Raw genomic sequence first — 19,841 nt, 5'->3', positions numbered from 1 at the left:
GGGCTGCGCCTTTTCTAAAAAGCGCAGCCCTACCTACAGAAGGGCTGCGCTTTTTAGAAAAGCGCAGCCCTTCTGTAGGTGAAGGGCTGCGCTTTTTAGGAGGCGCAGCCCTTCACATGCAGAAGGGCTGCGCTTTTCTAAAAGGCGCAGCCCTTCAATGTGTAGGGCTGCGCTTTTTTGAAACTAGCGCAGCCCTTCATTCAAATTTTTTTTTTCGATACATGCAATGTAGCGCGCCTTACTTCATTTTCCCACTTTCATTCTCTCTCTTCCCTTCTTACTACCCCAAGTGCGATTTTCCTTCATTCTCTCTCTTCACTTCTTCGAGTTGCACCACCACCACCACATTGGTGCCCTAATTCGCGCACCACCACCCCTTCACGCACCACACCCCCTTCGCGCACCACATTTCGTGCACCACCACCCCAATTCGCACACCACATTTCGCGCACCACCACCCCTTTGCGCACCACCCCTTGCGCACCACCCCCTTTGCGCACCACCCTCTTCTCTTCTCTTTTATTTTCTTCTCTTCTCCACCATTTGAGTGGTTAATTAGGTATGGATTAATTTTGTTTTTAAGTTACTTTTGTTTTGTTTAAATTGAATTAAATGGTTAATGTGCAATGTGGGTTTTGTCAATTGTAGGAAGAAGAGGCTAAGGAAGGCAAGTGAAGTTCCAAGTATCTCTTTTCTCTAATTGCTCGTCGTTGGTGTTAAGAGGTAACTACTTTAACATGTAGACAAAGTTGATAATTTATTGAATGTATATGTATTTTTTATAATGTATATATAATATATTATTTGTTGATATGAGATTGTATGAAAACGCAATGTGATTTAGCTATATATATGAAAATATATAAGTAGTTGTTTGAATCATCATCATATATGCCTAGATACCCGTTCAAGACTTACTCATTAGGGGTAAGTCTTGAATAGTCCCCGGTTTGGGACTGTTCTTGGACGTTTGATCTCACTTAGGTGGTGAATGTGTGTCTTCTTTTCAATTCTGAGGAAAATCTTGGCTTATCGTTTCGCTACATTGTTCTCTGGGTACATATGTAGATAAGCAATTATCTACATTGTGTACTTGGAGAACTGTAGGGAAATGCTGCCGGATTTTCCTTAGAATTGGAAAGTTGGCATATATTCACTAGTGAGATTAGACGTCCAAGGATGGGTTAGGTTGGAGTGATAAGGACCTTTGACTGCATGCATACAATTGAACATGTGACTATCTTAGCTTGTTGTATACGTGTGTGATTTGAATATGTGAGTGTATGTGTACTTTAATAATGATTGATGCATTATAATGAATGTTGTGTTTAATTATTAGAGGTGGTCTTCTTGAATGAGATGGATCGTACTTGGATGTATGGTAGTCGTGAATCGATTGAGTTTGTGAATGGGGTCTCGGAATTCTGTAGAAGTGCATTAGAATATCAAACATCCTCTGGAGCAGTCGACTTTTATTGTCCTTGTTTGGATTGTAGAAATGTGAGCAAGGTTAGTAGTATACATGTGGTTAGGGAGCATGTATTTCGCCGTGGGTTTAGGCCTCAATACCATGTATGGATTTGGCATGGTGAGCAGGGGAGGTATATGGGAAGCTCTGGATTAAAGAATGATGTATGTGAAGAAGAAAAAAGAAGGATATGATGAGTTAGGGGATGAGAATTTGGATGATGAATTTGGAGATGATGATAGGGATCGGGTAGACGAGATGATACACGAGGTTGAAGATCAGTCGTGTAGACGACCTCGTATTTTTGAGTCTATGTCTAAGGCTGCTGAAAAGCCGTTGTATCCAGGTTGTACAAAGTACACCAAACTTTCTGCAGTGGTAACACTGTTCAACATTAAGTCGAACGCTGGTTGGACGGACTCTAGTTTCACATCGTTGTTGGAAGTTTTAGCTGAGATGCTCCCTGAAGGAAATGAACTGCCAAAGTCGTACTATTATGCGAAGAAGTTGATGTGTCCTTTGGGTTTAGAGTACGAGCGGATACATGCTTGTCCTAACGATTGTGTGCTCTATCGTAATGAGTATGAGCATTTACATGAGTGTCCACGTTGTGGATTGTCGAGGTACAAGCGTGAAGGAGCTGGAGGTAGTGAAGGACCACCAGCCAAGGTGTTGTGGTATCTACCCATAATACCTAGATTTAAGCGCATGTTCTCAATGAAAGGAGATGCGAAGAATTTGAGGTGGCATGCAGATCGTAGGAAGAAAGACGGTCTGCTCAAGCATCCGGCTGATTCGCCTGAGTGGAAAACTATCGACAGGGTGCATAAGTCATTTGGTAATGAGGATAGGAATCTGAGGCTTGGATTATGTACGGATGGCATGAACCCTTTTGGCAATCTCAGCTCGCAGCATAGCACATGGCCAGTAGTTTTAGTGGTTTATAACTTGCCTCCTTGGTTGTGCATGAAACGTAAGTACATGATGTTGTCGCTTCTTATATCGGGGCCCAAACAACCTGGAAATGACATAGATGTATACCTTCAGCCGCTTGTTGAAGATTTACAGAAGATGTGGAACGAAGGAGTGTTAGTATTTGATGCGTATGCTAATGAGATGTTCACTCTGCGTGCCATGCTTTTTTGTACTATGAACGATTATCCAGCTTATGGGAACTTATCTGGGTATAAGACTAAAGGAAAACAACCTTGCCCGATTTGTTTAGATGACATGAAATCTACACACCTTAAGGGCTGCAAACATGTGTATATGCGCACACGAAGGCTCCTCAGCCGCGACCATCCCTATCGGTTTAAGAAGAAGGCATTCGATGGGACGGTTGAAGAAGAAGTTGCTCGTAGACCATTAACTGGTACTGAAGTTTATAATCAGGTGAAGGGCATTGAAACAGTCTTTGGTAAACCTGCTAGTGAGGTTGATAGACCTACAGGATTATGGAAAAAACAGTCCATTTTTTGGAAACTCCCATATTGGAAAGATCTAAAGGTCAGACATTGTTTGGATGTCATGCACATAGAGAAGAATGTTTGTGAAGCTATTATCGCGACACTTATGAATATTCCGGGTAAGACAAAAGATGTTAAGGCGTCACGACTTTACTTGGAACAAGAGGGGATTCGACCAGAGTTGTGGGCTCAGAAAAGGGACGGAAGAAAGAAGAAAAGAGGGGAGGAAAGGGTTGATGATGATGAAACACATAAAAGTAAAAAGGTGGAGGATTCTAGAGGAATTATTTGCCACCAGCTTGCTACACGATGTCGCGTGCAGAGAAACGGATTTTTTGCGAGTCATTGTATGGCATTAAGGTCCCTACTGGCTACTCATCGAATATGAAGCGCTTTGTTACCTTAAATGGTGAGTTGAAGTTATCGAGTATGAAATCGCACGATTGTCATGTCATGATGCAAGTATTCTTACCGATTGCAATTCGTGGGATACTTCCAAAGCATGTGAGGCACACCATTACAGAACTGTGTTCATTTTTTCATTCAATCTGCAGCAAAGTCCTAGACCCGTCGACCTCGATTCCTTGCAGACTAGAGTAGTTGAAACTCTATGCAAATTTGAGATGTATTTCCCCCCTGCATTCTTTGACATTATGGTCCATCTCATTGTCCATCTAGTTCGAGAAATTAAGCTGTGTGGTCCAGTGTTTTTGAGGTGGTGCTATCCTTTTGAGAGATATATGGGAACTTTGAAAGATAAAGTTCGTAATCCTGCACAACCAGAAGGTAGTATAATTCAAGGGATTGTGGGTGAAGAGATCAGTAATTTTGTGGCTGAGTATTTTGCTAGTGTTGATCCTGTTGGACTTCCGACATCCCGACACGAGGGCAGACTTGAGGGCAAGGGTACAATTGGTTCAAAATTGATCACACCTTCCGTAGAAAAGCGTAAACAAGCTCACTTATTTGTATTGCATCACGTACCAGATGTCCATCCTTATTTAAGTGAACATATGGAGGAATTACGTGTTAGCAATCCTGGAAAAGGAGTGAGGGCATTGACGCAAATGCATAACAAGACTTTCATTGATTGGTTTCATAAACGAGTACTCAATGATTTGGATGAAAGTGTTCCTGAAACAGTCAAGTGGTTAGCATTTGGTCCTCGTGAAGCTGTACGCTCTTATGAGGGTTATGATATTAATGGGTATACTTTTTGGACTGAACGTCAAGATCTCAAGTCAAGATCGCAACAAAATAGTGGTGTTTCACTTGTGGCGTCGTCTACACAATATGCAAGCTCGAAAGATAAGTCGCCTGTACATGCTGAAAGCAACTACTATGGGCGAATACAAGAAATCTGGGAGCTGGACTACTGTAATTTAATATTTGCCTCTTGTGTTGCACGTGGGTTGACAATAATCGCCGTTGTGTAAGAAACGATGATCCTTGCGGTTTCACCCTTGTTGACCTTAGTCGTTTACGTGAAACTGAGGAGCCATTTGTAATTGCATCACAAGTGAAGCAAGTATTTTTTGTAACTGATCCTGCTGATCATAAGTGGTCAATTGTTGTACCTGGTAAAAGGAGTATCCTCGGTATTGGTGATGTTGATAATGAGGAAGAATATGATGCATTTGAGGACCTCCCCCCTTTACCTATCCTGAAATTCGTGTGGAAGATGATGTAAATATGTCGGAGAATTATATGCGTGTAGATCACACGGAAGGGATACATGTACTTGAGGATCCTAAGAAAAGGCGGAAGCTCAATGAATCATGAGACATAAACTCAGGTGTGTGTAATTTCTCCAATTTTTAGGCTTCAATTTCTTGTTGGTTGCATTTTGGGAACGAAAAGGCCATTTCCGGCCTATTTTGGCCTATTTTGGCCTTTTCGCTCCCAAAATGTACTTATGAAGTGATTTAACCTCAAATTCTTTTTGAACATGATTCATATGATGTATAATGTAACTAGTATGTAGATTTTTAGGCTTTAATTTCTTGTTGGTTGATTTTGGGAACGAAAAGGCCATTTCCGGCCTATTTTGGCCTATTTTGGCCTTTTCGCTCCCAAAATGTACTTATGAATGATTTAACCTCAAATTCTTTTTGAACATGATATATGATGTATAATGTAACTAGTATGTAGATTTTTAGGCTTTAATTTCTTGTTGGTTGATTTTGGGAACGAAAAGGCCATTTCCGGCCTATTTTGGCCTATTTTGGCCTTTTCGCTCCCAAAATGTACTTATGAATGATTTAACCTCAAATTCTTTTTGAACATGATATATGATGTATAATGTAACTAGTATGTAGATTTTTAGGCTTTAATTTCTTGTTGGTTGGATTTTGGGAACGAAAAGGCCATTTCCGGCCTATTTGGCCTATTTTGGCCTTTTCGCTCCCAAAATGTACTTATGAAATGATTTAACCTCAAATTCTTTTTGAACATGATCATATGATGTATAATGTAACTAGTATGTAGATTTTTAGGCTTTAGTTTCTTGTTGGTTGGATTTTGGGAACGAAAAGGCCATTTCCGGCCTACTATTTTGGCCTTTTCGCTCCCAAAATGTACTTATGAAATGATTTAACCTCAAATTCTTTTTGAACATGATCATATGATGTATAATGTAACTAGTATGTAGATTTTTAGGCTTTAATTTCTTGTTGGTTGGATTTTGGGAACGAAAAGGCCATTTCCGGCCTATTTCGGCCTATTTTGGCCTTTTCGCTCCCAAAATGTACTTATGAAATGATTTAACCTCAAATTCTTTTTGAACATGATCATATGATGTATAATGTAACTAGTATGTAGATTTTTAGGCTTTAATTTCTTGTTGGTTGGATTTTGGGAACGAAAAGGCCATTTCCGGCCTATTTCGGCCTATTTTGGCCTTTTCGCTCCCAAAATGTACTTATGAAATGATTTAACCTCAAATTCTTTTTGAACATGATCATATGATGTATAATGTAACTAGTATGTAGATTTTTAGGCTTTAATTTCTTGTTGGTTGGATTTTGGGAACGAAAAGGCCATTTCCGGCCTATTTCGGCCTATTTTGGCCTTTTCGCTCCCAAAATGTACTTATGAAATGATTTAACCTCAAATTCTTTTTGAACATGATCATATGATGTATAATGTAACTAGTATGTAGATTTTTAGGCTTTAGTTTCTTGTTGGTTGGATTTCGGGAACGAAAAGGCCATTTCCGGCCTATTTCGGCCTATTTTGGCCTTTTCACTCCCAAAATGTACTTATGAAATGATTTAACCTCAAATTCTTTTTGAACATGATCATATGATGTATAATGTAACTAGTATGTAGATTTTTAGGCTTTAATTTCTTTTTGGTTGCATTTCGGGAACGAAAAGGCCATTTCCGGCCCTTGCCCCGCCCACTCCCTTGCCCACCCCACCCCCACCCCCCCTTGCCCACCCTCCTCCCCCCTGCAGCCCCCCCAACACCCCCCTGCCCCCCTTTCCCCCCTGCAGACCCCCCACACGCCCCTGCCCCTTTCCCCCCCTGCAGCCCCCACCCCCCCTGCCCCCTTTCCCCCCCTGCAGCCCCCCAACACCCCCTGCCCCCCCTTTCCCCCCCTGCAGCCCCCCAACACCCCTGCCCCCCCTTTCCCCCCTGCAGCCCCCCAACACCCCCTGCCCCCCCTTTCCCCCCTGCAGCCCCCCACACCCCCCCTGCCCCCCTTTCCCCCCTGCAGCCCCCCCACACCCCCCTGCCCCCTTTCCCCCCTGCAGACCCCCACACCCCCCTGCCCCCCTTTCCCCCCTGCAGACCCCCCTGCCCCTCCCCCCTGCAGACCCCCACACCCCCCCTGCCCCCCTTTCCCCCCTGCAGACCCCACACCCCCCCTCTGCCCCCCTTTCCCCCCTGCAGCCCCCACACCCCCCCTGCCCCCCTTTCCCCCCTGCAGACCCCCACACCCCCCCCTGCCCCCTTTCCCCCTGCAGACCCCTCACCCCCCTGCCCCCCCTTTCCCCCCTGCAGACCCCCCTCACCCCCTGCCCCTTTCCCCTGCAGCCCCCCACCCCCCCTGCCCCCTTTCCCCCTGCAGACCCCTCACCCCCCCTGCCCCCCTTTCCCCCTGCAGACCCCCTCACCCCCCTGCCCCCTTTCCCCCCTGCAGACCCCCACACCCCCCCTGCGACCCCCACACCCCCCCCCCTGCCCCCCTTTCCCCCCCTGCCCCCTTCCCCTGCCCACCCCCTTCCCCCCCACTGCCACCCCCTTCCCCCCCCCTGCAGCACCTTCCCCCCCCCCCACTCCCCCCTTCTACATACTAGTTACATTTTTAATTTGCCATTTTTTTTAATTAATTCGTATGTTTTTTTACCATTTCAGGGACATGGAGGATGTGCATACGGATACGAGTGCGGAACACACTACCGAGGATGAGTGTTTCGATCACAAAAAGGAACAACGGCAAATGGTTATGGCTCGCCGTGAAGAAAAAGGTATACAAACGTCAATTGCAAGTAAGAACTTGCAGACGAAAAAGAGGAAAGGAAGGGGACCTACAAAGTCACTAGGGAAACCCACCCTAATGACTTTGGAGTACGATCACTTGGGGCAACCTTGTGGAAAATGGCGTCAAAAGTATGCCATGCAAATTGGGATTTGCATGCATAAGCTCGACATTCTCCACTCATGGAAAGAGGTCCCCGAGTCTTTGAAGAAGATGATTTGGGAAGATACTATGGTAAGATTCGCGTATACTTATTTAGAATTTTAACACTTTGGTTAAATATACTATGTAATATTGAGTAATTTGTGATATGCGTTCTTTGTAGAATCAATTCCATATTCCAAACGATGAAGCGAAGAAGAATCTGTTTCTATCCGCAGTTGCCCAAAGGTTCCGAGACTTCAAGGCCAAGCTAGTGTCGGGGTGGATCACGAAGCGGAGAAAAGTCGGGGGAACAAAGAAGAAGAAAATCTACGACGGGGAAGCAACACCTTCTTCTGAGGCTTCACGTGACACATCATTCGAGGATCCCTCCAAGCTTCCATATCAGATATGGAGGCATATCACAGCTGAGCAGTGGCATGCATTTGTTGCACAAAAAACAACTACCCCAGAAGTTGTTGTAAGAATTTTTTACTAGCTAAGATTTAATACTTCAGATCCAATATTATATAACACCATATCTAACCTTTGTTTATATTTGTGTGTTTCAGGCAATTCGTGAGCAAAATAGCGCGAATGCAAAATCTAGGAAGCACTACCACCATCTGGGTGCTCATTCGTATGGTCAGGCGAGAGAATCGTGGATGTATGACCATTACCCCACGTTGCGTCGACCACGACGCAATCGGGCACTAGCTCTACGACGACAGCTGCACAGCGGCAACCAGATAGAGTGCTCGATTGGTGGTGTTCCATGCATGGGGTTGATGCAAAGGGACAGAGATCATACCTGATCCCGGAACAAAACAGATAGCTAATGCCATTGTAAGTACATATTATAAGTTATTGATAAGGTTTACATAATAATATAACTTCTGCGCTCACGAGTATTTCTCTCATCATTTATGCAGATTGGCTTGAAGGAAAAGGAGGCAGCTGGTGAGTTCACTCCTAGAGGACAAGTTGATGCCTTACACGAGACTCTAGGACGGGACCAGTATGGACGTGTAGGGGCGTAGGAGGTGTCCGCCTCGGGGTGAGAAAGGTGTATGGTGATCAATACACCTCTACGTCCAGATCCACTACCTCCAGTGTCAATTCATCACCTTCCATAGATGTGGAGGCTATGAAAGCCGAACTTCGGGAGGAGCTCAGAGCGGAGATGACTCAGAATTTCAACGCCATTTTGGCGCAGATGGGCTTACCGACTTTTGGTGCTTTCACGCAGGGCAATGTTCCTATGCAGCCTGTTCCTACGCAGCCTGTTCCTACGCAGCCTCGTCCACAACCGGAGTTAACGGTAATTGTTTAATATCACAACACTATTGTTCTTAAATATGTTGTTTCATAGACTAACCTTGAATAGAGTTTTTTTTTAAAGGAAGAGACACCATGTGAGCTATGTAATCAAGGAGATGGTCATGGTAGATTCATTATCGTGGCTTATGGATCTGTACAGCCCCCTAGGGACCGGCCACTATTGCACAACCAGCCAGTAGCTGATATTCACTATGTGGTCAGCGTTGAAGACATTGTGACCGGTTTCGAAGCATTTCCTCTTCCGCTGCCGAATGCAGCAGTTGGTCTACAGTTATTGTCTGATTCCATTGGCAGTTATATTCTATGGCCGCGTGCATTGGTGCGGTTAGCATATCAGGTACAATCTCTAACATAAGTTATATACATAGTTTTTCTTTTATAGTTCCTATATATGATTGTCAGTAATATCTTTTAATTTAACTAATTACTAGGGTTCGGGGAAGGCCGACAGGAAGGGAAAGAAGGTAGCTTCACCTCAGGGAGGCCGACGTGCCCAAGTGGGAACAAAATCTTCAGCAAAGTATCCACTCATTACGGATATGGAGGTGGTGCAACGCCTTACTAAACCGTGCTTCTGGCTACATGAGTGCATTAGTGATGCAGCGATGGAGCAATGATTGAGATTAAGTTGTCGCACCACCAATTCCACTACATTGATGAGGAACATCGACCTTCATTTGTAAGGATGATATAAAGAATTCTTACTTGGGGAAGAGTTGAATGTTTCCATGATACAAACATTCATGAGGTAATACTTTATTAATTAAGTAGTATTCAATCCAACTAATAATAACTTCCATAATAAGTAAGTTTTATTTTTATCAATATGAATTCTCAGGCTATTATACAATGATGTGAGGCGATCTAGTCAGCCAATCTTTGGTTGGTTATGTCCAAGCTTTGTACGAGATGACAGTTGCGTACAAAACGAAAAAGAGGTGAAAGTATATCTCAAGGATTCTTTGAACGCATGTTCTCGTCTTGGATATAAGATCGTTCTTCTTCCTTACATTGAATCGTATGCTTCTAAACTGATTTTTAATTAATTAAATTGACCTATTAGTTGTTCTACGATAACAATAACATTATTTTTATTGTTGTAGGAACCATTGGACACTCATTGCAATATGTGTGTCAAGTAACGAAGTCTACCACTTTGATTCTTTGCGTAAAGGAACAATACGGTCCTTACTAGTCAAATCATTGTTAAATAGGTAGCCTAATTGAAACTATATATGCACACTTAGCTTATTAAATATTAAATGTACATCTAATCTTATAATAATGTGTATTGATGTAGTGTGATGAAGAAGATTACTTCATCTGGACTTCGACAAGGAAAAGCTCCTGTTTGGTATTTAGTCGAGGTAACATGTAATATTTTTTGCATCCTTTTATAAAACACATAATACACATATAACATGTCATTTATTGCATCTTTGGTGAATTTTAGTGTCCGGTACAAGAAGGTGGACTTGCGTGTGGGTATTACGTCATGAGGTTCATGCTCGATATCGTCAACTATTGCAAAGATGTTGTTGATCTTCGAAAGGTATGTAACTTTTAGGTTTCCAATTGTTGTTTGTTGTATTTCCGGCCTATTTTAGCCTTTTCGCTCCCAAAATGTAGTTATGATGTGATTTAACCTCAAATTCTCTTTGAACATGATTATATGAGGCATATTATAACTAGTATGTAGATTCTTAGGCTTTAATTTGTTGTTGGTTGCATTTGGGAACGAAAAGGCCAATTCCGGCCTATTTTGGCTATTTTGCCTTTTCGCTCCCAAAATGTAGTTATGAAGTGATTTAACCTCAAATTCTCTTTGAACATATTATATGAGATATATTTAACTAGTATGTAGATTCTTAGGCTTTAATTTCTTGTTGGTTGCATTTCGGGAACGAAAAGGCCATTTCCGGCCTATTTTGGCCTATTTTGGCCTTTTCGCTCCCAAAATGTATTATGAAGTGATTTAACCTCAAATTCTCTTTGAACATGATTATATGAGGCATATATATAACTAGTATGTAGATTCTTAGGCTTTAATTTTTGTTGGTTGCATTTGGGAACGAAAAGGCCATTTCCGGCCTATTTTGGCTATTTTGGCCTTTTCGCTCCCAAAATGTTTATGAAGTGATTTAACCTCAAATTCTCTTTGAACATGATTATATGAGGCATATTATAACTAGTATGTAGATTCTTAGGCTTTAATTTCTTGTTGGTTGCATTTCGGGAACGAAAAGGCCATTTCCGGCCTATTTTGGCTATTTTGGCCTTTTCGCTCCCAAAATGTATTATGAAGTGATTTAACCCCAAATTCTCTTTGAACATGATTATATGAGATATATTATAACTAGTGTGTAGACTTTTAGGCTTTAATTTCTTGTTGGTTGCATTTCGGGAACGAAAAAGGCCATTTCCGGCCTATTTTGGCTATTTGGCCTTTTCGCTCCCAAAATGTAGTTATGAAGTGATTTAACCTCAAATTCTCTTTGAACATGATTATATGAGATATATTATAACTAGTGTGTAGACTTTTAGGCTTGCATTTGTTTTGATTCCATTTCGGGAAAGTATGTCATTTTTAGAAGTACTAACTACGGTAAAATGATTGACTTTTTGTATATGTTTATTTTTTGGTTATTTTGCAAGGTTTATGCTAGTTCCAAACCACGTTTGAGGAACTTCACCAAAGAAGAAATTGACGAAGTTCGGGATAAGTTGGCGTCCTACATTACCGATGATTGCATAGGATGAGTTTTCGCTCCAACATAATGTACTAGCTAGTTTCTATCACCTATGTACACTTTTTACATTTTTAATATATTTGAAGTTAATTATTACCTTTCTCCACTTGTCATATATTATCGTATTGCAATTTGCATTTTTTTCTTGTCCAAAGAGGTTATGGGTGGGGGTGGGGCTGGTGTGTGGGTGCAGGCTGTGCTGCTGGTATGTGCAGGCTGCTGTGTGCAAGCAAAAAAAAAAAAAAAAATTATAGTGAAGGGCTGCGCTAGTTTAAATGCGCAGCCCTTATACTAAGAAGGGCTGCGCTAGTTTAAACTAGCGCAGCCCTTCAGCAAGAAGGGCTGCGCTAGTGCTTACTAGCGCAGCCCTTTTGCTAGAAGGCTGCCCTTCTAAAGCAAGAAGGCTGCGCTTGTGAAGGAGGCGCAGCCCTTCTATTAGAAGGGCTGCGCTTTTTTCAAAAAGGCGCAGCCCTTCCTATCAGGAAGGGCTGCGCCTTTTTGAAAAAAGCGCAGCCCTTCGTCTAGAAGGGCTGCGCTTTTCTCGCGCAGCCCTACTTGAATAATGAAGGGCTGCGATGGAAAGGGCTGCCCTCTAAAAGCGCAGCCCTACATACCATTTTCAGCGCAGCCCTACTACTTTTTTCCACTAGTGATATTTAAATGAAAATGATGGTGATGATGTTAATTATACACTTGATGCATATGATCCTAGAAATTGGGATGGTCTTGATGCCAAAATGATAGAAGTTTTAGCGACTAAGGGTGCTAAAAGAGATATGACTTTTGACAAAGGTCTTAAAGATAAATTCTCTAGACGCTTTAGTTCTGTAAATTATACTAGAGTTTTGTCGAAAGGAGAAAATTGTGATAGAGATTGGCTTGTATATTCCAAAGACTTGATAAAGTTTTTTGCTTTGGAAAAATTGCCAAAAATAAGCCAACCTTTGGCCGGTATTCTCCAAATAAGCCAACCTTTTGAAAATCCAGTTATAATACAACCTTTGCATCATTTTTGTCAAATTTAGGCTTCTGATTTAAGTTTACCTACTAATACAGGTTGTAACAGGTTAATGATGATTAATTAGAACAGATTATAATAAATCAAGGTTAATTATGATCAATGATATATAATTATTGAGAACGTATTGTGTCGGACTCGTCCGACACAACACTCTCATCGGACGAGCAACGCAACAACGCGCGCGACTTATTAAAGACCGAAAATAAAAAAAAAAATAAATAAAACAAAAAAAACACTTTCATCCCCTTCATCCGCTTCATCCGCCATTGTTCAAGAACAAAAACATATCCAACACTTCCACTTTCTCACTACAAATCTAGTTCCACTACTGAAATCTAGTTCGTTACAAATTGAACAAGAATGTCAGCCGAAGATTCGAATTCACAAATCGCAAGTTCGTTACAAATTGATCTGAGCAATGAGAATACTCACAGAGATCTCACATTACAAATCGAACTAAACAATGAAAACCGTAACACAGATATCACATCAGAAAAAAAAAGAAAGAAATTACATGAAGAATCAGCTGGAATACAAGACAAAGTAACAGGTATATGTCTAAATTTAATTTTCAATTGCATTTACTCATTTTCAGTTATAATTTTGATTGTATCAGTTAGTATGCATAAAATTACCTTTTACATTGCAACAAAAGTCTATTTTTCACTCATTAACTTTTTTTTCAGTTAGACTTAATTAGTTTTCAGTTAGACTTATAAAGTGATCAGTTAGAGTACTTTAGTTTTCAGTTAATATAGTTTTCAGTTACACTTAATTAATTTTCAGTTGGACTTATTACCTCTTCAGTTAAACTTATTTACGCTTCAGTTAGACTTATTTACTCTTCTGTTAGACTTATTTACTCTTCAGTTAGACTGATTCAGATAGACTTATTAAGTGTTCAGTTAGAGTAATTTATTTTCAGTTAGACTTATTTACTCTTCAGTTAGACTGATTCAGTTAGACTTATTAAGTGTTCAGTTAGAGTAATTTAGTTTTCAGTTAGACTTATTAACTCTTCAGTTAGACTTATTTACACTTCAGTTACACTTATTTTCTTTTCAGTTAGACTGATTCATAGACTGATTCATTTAGACTAATTTAGTTTTCAGTTAGACTTATTTAGTTTTCAGTTAGACTTTTTAACTCTTCAGTTAGACTTTTTAACTCTTCAGTTAGACTTATTTAGTTTTCAGTTAGACTTATTGCTCTTCAGTTAGACATATTCAGTTAGACTAATTTAGTTTTCAGTTAGACTTATTTAGTTTTCAGTTAGAACTTATTAACTCTTCAGTTACACTTATTTTCTTTTCAGTTAGACTGATTCATAGACTGATTCATTTGACTAATTTAGTTTTCAGTTAGACTTATTTAGTTTTCAGTTAGACTTTTTAACTCTTCAGTTAGACTTATTTAGTTTTCAGTTAGACTTATTTGCTCTTCAGTTAGACATATTCAGTTAGACTAATTTAGTTTTCAGTTAGACTATTCAGTTTTCAGTTAGACTTATTTAGTTTTAAGTTAGACTTATTTTCTTTTCAGTTGGTCCTTAATTTATTTCATTTAGTATAATTATTCTTTCATTTGATACTATTACAATCATTCTCAGCTACACTTGTTTAGTTTTCAATTAGTGCTTTTGTTCTTTACATTAGTGTCCTAATTTTTTGACAATGACTCAACAGCTGAACATGAATATCTCAAGTACATCAATGACGAAAATATCAGTAGCAGTTTAATAGGGAGACATGTTACAGATCACAAAGATGGTTACAACTTGTATCAAGCACACTCAAGAGCATTAGGATTTAGTATTAGGAAACAAACTCTAAGGAGGAGGAGAATTGATAATTCAATATACGAATTCTACTTGGTTTGCTCAAAGGAAGGAGGCTCAAAATCAACAAACAAAATAACAGAACCAAAAGAAAAAGACACACAACAAGAAAAACCTGTTCAGATACCAGATGTTGAGCAGCCAACCAACAAAAGAAAGGAAAGAGTAGTCAATGAAACAAGAACAGCATGCAAAGCCATGGTCAGATTTAAGCAAGAAAAACCTGGTGAAGACTTTGTTGTAGTAGCTCATGAGTTGCAGCACAACCATGAGTTGGTAATACAACAAGAAATACATCATCTGAAATCAGAAAGGAAGATAACTGAACAAAAAGGACAACTAATACAAACAATGGTTGAATCTGGCATAAAGCCAATGCATGCATACAACTTTTTGTGTCATGAGGCTGGATCAGAAGAAGTAGTGGGCCACACAAAAAGGGACCATCTAAACTATATCACACAGTACAGAACAAGATTGGTTGAAGGAAAGGATATGCAGAGTGTGTTGGACTTACTTCAGCAAAGAGCGGATGATGATCCTGCATTCTTCTACAGGCTGAAATTTGGGGAACATAACAACATCGTCAGCTACTTTTGGCGAGATTCAATGATGTTGGAGGACTTCAAAGCATATGGAGATGTTATGATATTTGACACAACATATAGGACAAACAAATATGGACTGATATGTGCACCATTTGTTGGCATAAATTGCCATTGGAAAACAACAATGTTTGCATGTGCTTTCATAACTAATGAAAAGGAAGAGAGCTTTGAATGGCTACTAGAAACATTCAAGAGAGCAATGTGCCAACAAGAGCCAAAGACAATTTTCACTGATCAAGATAAGGCAATGGGCAATGCAATTGAAAAGGTATTTTTCAGTTAGAATTATTTAGTTTTCAGTTAGAATTATTTAGTCTTCAGTTTGAGTTAATTATTTATAATTCAGTTAGACTATTTAGTTTTCATTTAGACTCATTAATTTTTCAGATAGCCTTATTTACTTTTTAGTTACACTAATTTACTTTTCAGTTAGACTCATTGAGTTTTCAGTTAGACGTATTTAGTTTTAAGTTAGACTCATTGAGTTTTCAGTTAGACTTATTTAGTTTTCCGTTAGACTAATTTAGTTGTCAGTTAGACTCATTTAGTTTCAGTTAGACTCATTTAGTTGTCAGTTAGACTCATTGAGTTTTCAGTTAGACTCATTTATTTCCACTATTTCAGTTAGACTTCTTTCTTTTTCAGTTAGACGTCTTGATTATTCAGGTAGACTTAATTAATTTCAGTTAGACTTATTTAGATTTGTCATTAGCTTATTTACTTTTCAGTTAGACAATTTACTTTTCATTAGACTTATTTTGTTTATCAGTTAGACTTATTTAGTTTTCAGTTAGACTCATTTAGTTTTCATTTGGGCTTCATATTACTTCTTTTTGTCTAATGAAATTTTCAGTTAGCATTTACACTGTTTTCAGTTAGACTTCTTAAATTTTCAGTTGGCCTTCATATTATTTCTTTACCTTTTAAATTAGCATAATATGTACTATCTTAAATCAGGTTTTCCCAAATACAAGACATAGGCTTTGCCTTTGGCATATAGAGAAGAACTTTGTAAGCCACTTCGGATCCCTCAAGACCAATGAAGACTTCAAGAACATGTTCAAGAACTGTTTGATGGGGTGTCAAAATGAATCAGGCTTTGAAGAATTGTGGGCGAAAATGATGGAATTGTATGGACACGAGAAAAAGGAATGGTTCGAGCAAGTATATGATCAGAGACACAAGTGGTGCACCGCATTAAAAGGGATATGTTTTCAGCTGGAATCTTATCATCACAAAGAAGTGAAGTCACAAATAAGGCAATATCATTCAATGCAAAAGCAACAACAAACCTGTTTGAATTCTATCATATATTTGAGCAAACAGTGAAAAGATGGAGAAGCAATGAAACTAGTGACAACTTCCGGAACAGAACTGAACGTCCCAAAGCCGTCAAATCCAAATCAAAGCTTCTGAAACATGCAGCTGATGTATACACACTAGCACTGATATAATGACTTTGAAACAGAGTATGAGTGGGCAATGGCATCATTTTTACGAGCATTTGCAACAGAAAACTCACAGCTGAAGTTGTTTGAAGTCTCACCAGAAGAAGATTTCACAATTCACATACAGTAGCATACGATGAGGCTACAACAGAATTAGTGTGCTCATGTCAATGCTTCACAGAGACGGGAGCTTTGCTTTCACATAATAAGGGTCATGCACATGTTCAGCATATTTCAAATACAACAAAATATATCCTTAAGAGATGGACAAGACTTGCAAAGTCAGCAGTATGGGAGAATGTTCAAGGTTAGTGAAATAAATCAATATAATAACTGACAAATGAAAGCAACTAACTGAAAAACTGAAGACTCCAACTGAAACAATTAACTGATCACCTGAAAGATTTAATTAGTGAACTGAAAAAAAAAGGCTCCAGCTGAAACATTACTATAACTAACTGATAATTAATGTTACTACCAGAACATTAATTGGGGGTTTTTTTGTGTGTGGGAGGGGGAATATTAGTGTGGGGGGTTTGGGGGGGTGTGGGGTTTAACACTTAACTAACTGAAACAATTAACACACCACCTGAAAGAATTTTAAGCTATCTGAAAAATTTAGTTAGTCAAATGAATAATTGACTAAGAAACATTTATTAAAGCAGACAAGGACCAAAGCCAAAATGCACGTTGTGGACACCATGGAGACATGCAATAACCAAGAATTTCTACAACCTAGTGTCAATATGTCAATCAAATGAGGATGCAAGAACATTATGTGACAAGTCGTTGAAGGAATTATACAAATCAGTGAAAGAAGTTTTCAAGACGATCAACAAAAACAACAAGAAATCGAAGATGAAGAACTACGAAGACAAACAGTTGAAAATCCTGAGGTGATAAAGACAAAAGGAAGACCCCAAAGGGAAACAAGAGAGTAAAAGGACATTTTGAGAAGCGTAAAATGAAGACAAGGCATCCGAACGAATATGGAACAAAAACCCCAAATGTACCTCAAGTTGAATAGTGTTCAAATAATATTAGTTTTCAATTGTATTCCAGTCAGTAATTGTATTGAAATTTACACTTGTTTATTCTAAGCTACTCGAAATTCAGTAATATTAGTATTTATTGTCCTTCAGTTAGACTTGTTTATTTTTCAGCTAGTTTTCTAGTGCTTCATTAGACGTGTTTACTTTTAGCTTATATTAATTAGTTTCAGTTAGACTTGTTATTTTTCAGCTAGTGTTAATTCTGCTTCAGTTAGACTTATTTATTTCTCAGCTAATCTTTATACTGCTTCAGTTAGACTTGTGTCTTTTTCAGCTAGTCTTAAATGCTTCAGTTAGACTTATTTATTTTTCAGCTTGTATTAATTGTCTTCATTAGACTTGTGTATATTTTCTGCTTCAGTTAGACTTATTTGATTTTCAGCTCTATTAATTACGCTTCAGTTAGACTTGTGTATTTTCAGCTAGTGTTAATTTTCCTTCAGTCAGAGTTATTTATTTTTCAGCTAGTATTAATTGTGCTTCAGCTAGACTTCTTTATTTTTCAGCTAGTGTTTATAGAGCTTCAGTTAGACTTTTTATTTTTCAGTTAGACTTAAACTCTTCAGTTAGACTTGTTTGTTTTTCAGCTACTATTTACAGTGTTCATAGTTAGACTTAAAATTTATATTTACAAATATATGTCATACACTTATTATTATGAGTTAGATTTTTCTTTTTTCAGTTGGTATTTGTATTTTTCCAAATAATTTTCAAACAACTTCATTTACACAAAATGTATTCCATTCAAAGTAAGTGTAAATGTACAATTCATTAAAGAACACAGATATAAAATGTAAAATGAGTTCTATGCTATTTCTACTGTACATTGCAAAATTTAATGGTGTCTATTTCTACTGTACATTATAATAATAATAAAAAAAGTTTGGCACCTAAAATAATGAAATTTCAACAGTTGCTCTATTTTCACTTTGTCTCCAAAATTATTATTCAACACATCTTCTACTTTCGCCTCATGATCCCTCCTTCGCCGTAAAATGTGTGCTTCTTTTCTATTCGTCTTCTTTGATCGATTAAATGCTAATTTATCTAGACAGCCTCTTTATCCTTCCTTATCTTCTGTCTTGCCATCAGTTCAGGTTTCTTTGCAGACCAAACATAACAGTCATGCTTCACTTTCTCTCTCAGTTTGTTTAAAGGATGGTCCACAAGACGAAGAGCAAGCCTACACCGCTCAAGGTTTTTGGTGGCTGCCTAAAAAATAAAAAAATCAAAACTATTAAAAAAGTTTCAAAAATGTAACAATTACAAAATAAAACTAACTGAAAATAAACAACAACATCAACTAGTCTTTATAGTGCTTCATTGTTTTTCAGGTAGTCCTTATAATGCTTTCAGCTAGTAATGATTGTGTTTCAGTTAGACTTGATTGTTTTTCAGCTAGTATTTATTATGTTTCAGTTAGACTTGTTTATTTCTAAGCTAGTCTTTACAGTGCTTCAGTTAGACTTCATTATTTCTCAGCTAGTCTTTATAGTGCTTCAGTTAGACATCTTTGTTTTTCAGCTAGTCTTTCAAGTCCTTCACTAACTGCTATCATACCTTTTTCTATTAAAAAACTTTCAAAAACAGAAATGTAACAAGCAAAATAAAGTAATCATACCCTTTTCAGGTCAACAAGTGCAACATGGTTAGTATTTGACCGTCATACAGCTCCATGGTTTTGATTGCATAGAACCACAATCAAAATTGTTGTCCTTGCTTCTCCAAGGGAAGTAAAGAGTTGATGTTTGCCAATGGTGGAGACGATCAAAATCACGACACTCATAGTCTCTTGCATAAAAGAATCAAAAGCACGACACTGCATTTGAAGATCAAAAAAAAACAACAATTAAAAAACAAGTAATAAAATGGAACAAAAAAAAAATACAAATGCTCATAAAAAGGTACTACAAAGTATGTAAGACCGTTAAATTCCTCATGCTTATATCTATCAATGTCCTTCATGTCTGTACGATTGTCAATATTTTCAATCCTTTTTGCTTTCTTGTTCAGCACCAAGACAGTATAATGATCATCCTTGTGAACAGGAACAAAAATCTGGAAGATAAACATAAGATGCAAAAGCAATAAGTCTACCTGACAGAGAACAAAAAACAAAATGAAATACTAAAAACACTAGCTGAACTAAAAACATACACTAACTGAAAACATAAACTAGGACTAACTGACAAGTAACATACACTAACTGAAAGAGAAAATTAC

General features: G+C 38.6%; 2 protein-coding genes across 2 annotated transcripts; both read left to right on the top strand.

Moving 5' to 3' along the window:
• Positions 1–1,667: 1,667 nt before the first annotated feature.
• LOC130591618 (uncharacterized) lies at positions 1,668–3,193 on the top strand (the record flags this gene model as incomplete). The annotated part of the gene is made up of 1 exon (XM_057395135.1): positions 1,668–3,193. A coding segment is annotated over exon 1 (1,467 nt), but the record flags the coding sequence as incomplete, so codon positions are not given.
• Positions 3,194–9,600: 6,407 nt separating this feature from the next.
• Positions 9,601–11,676, top strand: LOC130591516 (uncharacterized). Its single transcript, XM_057394841.1, has 6 exons — positions 9,601–9,650; positions 9,741–9,920; positions 10,006–10,116; positions 10,203–10,269; positions 10,356–10,454; positions 11,558–11,676. Exons 1-6 carry the CDS (start codon positions 9,631–9,633, stop codon positions 11,660–11,662), a joined length of 582 nt encoding a protein of 193 aa, XP_057250824.1. The 5' UTR covers positions 9,601–9,630; the 3' UTR covers positions 11,663–11,676.
• Positions 11,677–19,841: the final 8,165 nt, after the last annotated feature.

This window comes from Beta vulgaris, chromosome 5 (genome assembly GCF_026745355.1).
Source record: "Beta vulgaris subsp. vulgaris cultivar EL10 chromosome 5, EL10.2, whole genome shotgun sequence".
Taxonomy (NCBI): Eukaryota; Viridiplantae; Streptophyta; class Magnoliopsida; order Caryophyllales; family Amaranthaceae; genus Beta; species Beta vulgaris.
The sequence above is the reverse complement of the archived record's forward strand: the minus strand, read 5'-3'. Positions and strand labels throughout refer to the sequence as shown.

Coding starts and splice junctions, on each gene's coding strand:
- LOC130591516 (XM_057394841.1), top strand. CDS start 9,631: ATGATACAAACATTCATGAG. Junction 9,921..10,005: donor CTTCTTCCTTACATTGAATC/GTATGCTTCTAA, acceptor TTATTGTTGTAG/GAACCATTGGACACTCATTG. Junction 10,117..10,202: donor GTCAAATCATTGTTAAATAG/GTAGCCTAATTG, acceptor GTATTGATGTAG/TGTGATGAAGAAGATTACTT.